Raw genomic sequence first — 6,000 nt, 5'->3', positions numbered from 1 at the left:
ATCTAGATCCCCAGGAATATGCGGAATAAGGAAACATGAGAGATCTTCCGGCGGTTCAGAGAAAAAATATTTCTTTATTGTTAAACGTATATTTTGATCTTTTGATTTTATACGATTTATCGCAATATTACGTTATGTTATTTCAATGTAAGGAGTCCATTTTCGATGTATCGTATTAAAATTAGATATTTTGTCATTTAGATCATGTTCTCTGTGTGAAATATCGATTTATAGGCTTGGGCTTTGGTTATTAGGTTACATTAATGGGCCTGAGGCCAGTGGAACTTTTAATTAAATGGGCCTATGGCTAAATAGATTATTATCCTGCATTTTCATTTCATAATAAACATGTACATATGACTATTATGATTTATGATTATTTTCCAGATTTACTCATAAATGTATACAAAATTGTATAAATTTTTCCTTATATTTAATATAAAATATTAGAACGCAGACCACACTAGCCAGCCACTAATGAACGCAGCCTTGTAGTATCCGCGCGTATATGTCACTCTCTACAGAAGGCGCGTGAGGGTGAAAATATTTAAGTAGGAGAGAGAATGACCAAAGGGCCAATCGATCGAGCTCCCACCAAAACATTTCTTACCAAACCAAACACAAGTCTAAACATAACACAACTCTCTCTCTCTCTCGATCTCTCTCTCTCTCGCTTCATCAATGGAGAATTCGCCCAGATTCAGAGAGGCTCCAAATCTGCTCCACTCTCCGACAAGTTGCAGCAGCAGCACCGCTCCGACAGCCCGACCCGTTTCCACCAGATCCGAACCCGCGAACCCATACCCGACAACTTTCGTCCAAGCCGACACTTCCTCTTTCAAACGCGTCGTCCAGATGCTTACCGGAAAACTCGCCGGACACGTCACCAACCCGGCTCACCACCAACCCGACTCGGTCCCACCCAAATCCTCTTCTTCGTCTCACTCGATCCCTCCCATCAGAGCCGTTCCCAACAAGAAGCAGAGCTCCTCCGGCGGTTTCCGCCTCTACGAGCGTCGCAATCCGCTTAAGAATCTCAAGATCAACCCGGTTAACTCCGGTTTATCCACCCGCAAACCGGATATCGTCTCCCCGAGCATTTTGGATTTCCCGGCTCTGGCGCTCAGCCCGGTCACTCCTCTCATACCCGACCCGTTTGATCGATCTGGATCGTCGAGTCAGAGCCCCAACGAGTCCGGATTCGTTCCCGTTACTCGTTGCGAATCGAAATGGAGCGTTGATTTGGAAGAGAGAGGAAAAAATGAAAAAGGGTTTTTCTTGAATCCGTCGCCGGCGACGGTGCCGGGGGATTCGGAGCCCAGGCTTCTCCCACTTTTTCCGGTGACTTCTCCTCGGGTTTCTTCAGGTTCTTCTGCGGCCTCTGCTCCTTGAGTTGAGCCCTAAATTCATATTTGTTACAGAATATTCCATTTTTTTACTTATATATATATATATATATATTGCAATTTTGTAATACGGGAAATGATTATGGTGAGAGAAGTACAATGGAAATTTGTAATGCATTGCTCTATGGTTACGGCGAGGTTAAAACCATCCCTTCGTTTATATACAAAATTTATATGCTTTTTACTTCTCCATCAAAATCTCATATCTTGTTTCATAGAAAAAAGTTAGTAACTTTAAGATGTTCATAGTTTTTGGTAGTTTAATTTCTTTGTTTGAATTGTGAAATCCATTAAAAATGTTCTCAAGTTTGATAATTTCTGCAATATGACCACTTTGCATTGAACATTACTAAAAAAAAAACAAAAATGGAGAAATGGGTATATGAAATTTGGGGCCGAATTGGTCCAAGATAAAGCTTTTTTTTTAAATAATTGGTCATAGAAAAAGTGGAGTTGAAAAAAAAACGTAAAGGAAAGGAAAAAGAGTTAATTAATTGATTTTTTTTTCAAATTGAAGTAATGAATGTATTCGAATACATGGACCGCTATTACCCCTCGTTAGAAGAATTCCATAAAAATGTATCAATGTCATTTAAGAACAAGAACAATCATCTTCTTTTTTTTTTTTACTTTTAGTATATTCAATTCATTAGAACGATTCTGTGTTGTATTTTGTTTTATGCATTATTATTGAGGGGGTTTCGTAATCGTAATCGGATCTGCTATCAAGGAGTAGAATCTTCTAATATGGTTCTAATATTAAATAGGAGTTTTATACGAGTGGCAGAATGGTAATTGTAATAAACCATAGTAATAAATTTAACTGTTACAAGGAATGTAATTTTTTAAAAATTATTATTTTTTCCCCAGTGTCATTTTTGTGATTAAAGTTGGAGTGAGCATACGGATGGATGATGGATGATATTATATGGTCCCATTGACTTTTTCTTGACTGCAGTTTGCATATTTCTTGGTCTTAGGTTTGCTTTCAAGCAATATATATATATATATATATATATATATATTTGATAGATGGGAATAAAGTTTATCATTAAGTGGACTTAATGACCACATTAAATTTGTTTCTCTCTCCGAAAGAAAAAAAAAGTCGCAAAAAAGCATTTGCGAATTAATTTAATTTTTTTTTGTCAAAGCCATTAATTTGCGAATTAATTTTATTTGACTTCAATTCTTTATACAAATGTATGGACAGTTTGTTTATAAATATCATTTAAAGTATTCTTCAATTTGCTTCGAATTGCAGATGAGGAATATGAGTCTGTCTAGGAACGAGACGACGTCACTTACAACTTTGACTATTTGAATCAAATCCAAAATAATGATGAGATCAGTTCGAGCAATGACACCAAATCAAAACCAAAACCGGTTAAAGCGGTTCTTGAAGTTAACCGGAAACAAAGCAAAATGTGAGGGTCATCGTAACAAACAAAATCCAAAAACTAATTTGAAGCCAAACCCAAATCGCAAATTAAAGGTAACTTGACTTGGAATCCAAACAACCCGGTTATGGGTTAGGGTTTCCTCAATTCGCACATTATTTGGGCCCAAATCTGCCCTAACCGGCTCGTTTTATTTGGGCTATAAATAAGGAAATCAGGTTTCAAGATGTGATGGACCCAACAGAGGTGTGTTTATATTTAGCACTGGAACAAAATTGAAACTTTGGAATATGTAATTCAGTAAGCTTTTTTGGATAAGTACAAAGGTCCAAAGTGATACAAATACAAGACTTGAGCATGTACGTAGAAAATGAGAGTTATGAAAGTAAAGTCTTGCCGTAAATTAAATTTTATATATATATATATATATATATCAAAGGGATACATAAGGTACGTCAAAGTGAAAGATCTGTAGAAAAAGAAGAGGATTCATTCGCTCTCGAATTCACAAACACATGTTTAGTATATAATTAACATGTAATACGACAATAACGAAACGAAATAAAAAATATATTTAGGGTTTTGAAATGACTCAAAGGTGCAAATGAATGATCATAAGAACAAAAATATGGTACGTAGTTAATTTAAAAGGTTAGATAATATCAATTATCAATCAAGATAGATAATGAATAAACAACAAAAGAAATTCTCTGAGATCTCTCTATCTCTTTCCTTCTTGTTTCCGAACACATTTTCATAGTTCCCCTCTTCAAGAAGTGAACCGACCACAATGTGTAATGACGCTACAACCACGACGGTAAGGATTCGCTCTCTTCCGCCTCGTGCAGTCGTAGTAAGACCGGCCTCGTCTGTTGCACGGAACATTGTTCTTTTTCAACGCTCCGTAACTTATATAACGTCGGCCCTGTGCCAACTGACGACGGTTTGTCTCGGAATCCATCAAAGATTCGAGATCATCCTCGTCTCCGATGCATCCTTGGCCACTGACGCAAGATTTCGTCAGAGGCCAGGTGGCGTTTGCTGACTCGGCTACCATGGCCAAGGTCAGAAACCCGAGTATCAGCAATAATTTGAGACCCATTCTCGCGATTACAAGTGATTTGGAATCAAAATTTGAGAAAAGTATTTGTGGGTTTTTTTTTTGTTCTTGTGTGGATCTTCTATATCCCTTCCTCGGAGAAAGGAGAGGGTGTAATAGAAGAAGAGAAAACGAGGGTTGAATTTGTGGGATAAAAAAGGGCAAGACAGATTGAAACTATGCGGTCGTTAATTTTGTTTTTTTTTCCTTTGTAATAATAAAATTTTTTTACTTTATTTAGGACAAAATTAGTTATGTCCGTTTTTCACTCGTCTCTTTTGTTATAATCGCTCTTCCCTATTATTTGTCCACTTCTATTTTGATCGGCAACCCATGTTTAGTGGAGATATTTAAGCGTTAATCCATTTTAAATGAGTTAATTTTCAATGAGCAGTTAGATTTTATTTTATCATTTTACTCCCCATCATGTCTAAACAATTTAAATTTCATACATGTAGGTTTTATTGTCATGCAAATAAAGAGTTTTTAATTCATTAGATATTATGATGATTTAAACCGGTTATTTAAATATTGAAATGTTGTATGATGACCAACACACTTTTTTAAAAAATGAATACATTCAATGATTTCTGTATATGTTCAGCATTTCTCTATATATGTGATAATCACCATCGTCGAGATTGGAATTAGCACACTGGCGTAAATTTTTTCTATATATATATACACACATATAGAGTTATTGTCAGAAACAATTTTTTTCCCAAATCAGTGGTATGCTTTGAAATAAATATAGTATTTTAAGGGTATTTTGATAATATACCATTTTATTTATCTTAATAAGAGAGGTTTCTTTAGTTTGTCCAGAAAAAAAAAAAGAGAGAGGTTTCTTTAGGATTCTTCTTCTTGGCCATTTTTTTTTCAGCCACACATTTTTTTGTCAGTTTTACGTCACAGTGAGTTTTTCAATTTGATTTTTTTTTTTGTGTCACATTTTTTTTTTTTGTGATTTTTTTGGTGAAATTGATTTTTTCTTATTCAGGATCCAAAATCATTCTTTAAATGTATATATTACAAGAATATTTTACTTGGAAAATATATTGTACTTTTTAATTTTGTTGAAGAAATCGCCCCTTCACTCCAATATCTTGAATCAAATAAAATTATATGGAATGACATTATCGACGGTCCAAAAAAGTATTCACGTGAATCACCTCTCTATGAATACGTCTAATAAAGTCCACCTAAAGCAAGTACGTTTTTCAATTATTTATCTATTTTATAATATGTGTAGGGTTCCGTGCAAAACCTCAATAGCTACACACATGTCGCCTAGATACAGGAAAAATGCATTTAAATAAAACGTGATCAAATATCTACACGCGTGTGTGTGTGTGTGTATATATATATTGTTTGTGATGATGACCACAGATCAAATAGAATATATATCGTGTTGTCTTGCATGTATAATAAGTCTTATGATATAACATTATTGAAACTAATTTTATAATAAGCCGTAACCAAGATAAATAATTGAACACAAGTCCCTATGGATCGTACCCAGAAACATAAAATAATTTAATGAGTCCTTTTCCAAATTCTAGCGGTTGTCTCCATCCTCGTCCTCGAATCCAAATCCAACTTTACATGTTCTTCACGGTTGGTGGTGGTGGCCATGGATGAAACATCGATCGTGCATGGTCTATGTCATCATAACATGACATGTTTCTGATCCTGATTTCGATTCCATTATCCACATGATGGAGAAATCTGTATTTGCTATGGTTTTTTTTTTTTGTGGACCTTTGAATTAAAGTTAGGCGGATAAGGAAATGTTTCGGACAAAAGGTTAGGTGAATATTTGGAATTGAGTACGTAAAATAAAAAAACGAATAGAATCGAATCTGACATTACGTAATCGTATTCGAATTCGATCCATATTTAAAAATTATTTCAATACGATTTTGTTATAATCAAATTAACCGGGTGGATATAACAATAATATAAAAAATTGAATTAAATTCGAATAGGACGAACCAAGAACCAACTAAAAATTGAATAGGTATAGTAAACAACGTAATCATTATTCTGCTCGCGCTTGATCTACACTGTTATGATCTATACAAATATCATGTAT

General features: G+C 34.8%; 2 protein-coding genes across 2 annotated transcripts; one reads left to right on the top strand and one right to left on the bottom strand.

Moving 5' to 3' along the window:
- Positions 1–600: 600 nt before the first annotated feature.
- Positions 601–1,546, top strand: LOC104812612 (VQ motif-containing protein 4-like). The gene has a single exon (XM_010539869.2). It carries the CDS (start codon positions 682–684, stop codon positions 1,390–1,392), a length of 711 nt encoding a protein of 236 aa, XP_010538171.1. The 5' UTR covers positions 601–681; the 3' UTR covers positions 1,393–1,546.
- A 1,659-nt stretch (positions 1,547–3,205) lies between these two features.
- On the bottom strand, positions 3,206–4,087 carry LOC104812611 (protein RALF-like 19). Its single transcript, XM_010539868.1, has one exon. The coding sequence runs from the start codon at positions 3,906–3,908 to the stop codon at positions 3,576–3,578; it is 333 nt and encodes a 110-aa protein (XP_010538170.1). The 5' UTR covers positions 3,909–4,087; the 3' UTR covers positions 3,206–3,575.
- Positions 4,088–6,000: the final 1,913 nt, after the last annotated feature.

This window comes from Tarenaya hassleriana, unplaced genomic scaffold (genome assembly GCF_000463585.1).
Source record: "Tarenaya hassleriana unplaced genomic scaffold, ASM46358v1 Cleome2, whole genome shotgun sequence".
Lineage (NCBI taxonomy): Eukaryota > Viridiplantae > Streptophyta > Magnoliopsida > Brassicales > Cleomaceae > Tarenaya > Tarenaya hassleriana.
This window is presented reverse-complemented; position numbering and strand designations above follow the sequence as displayed.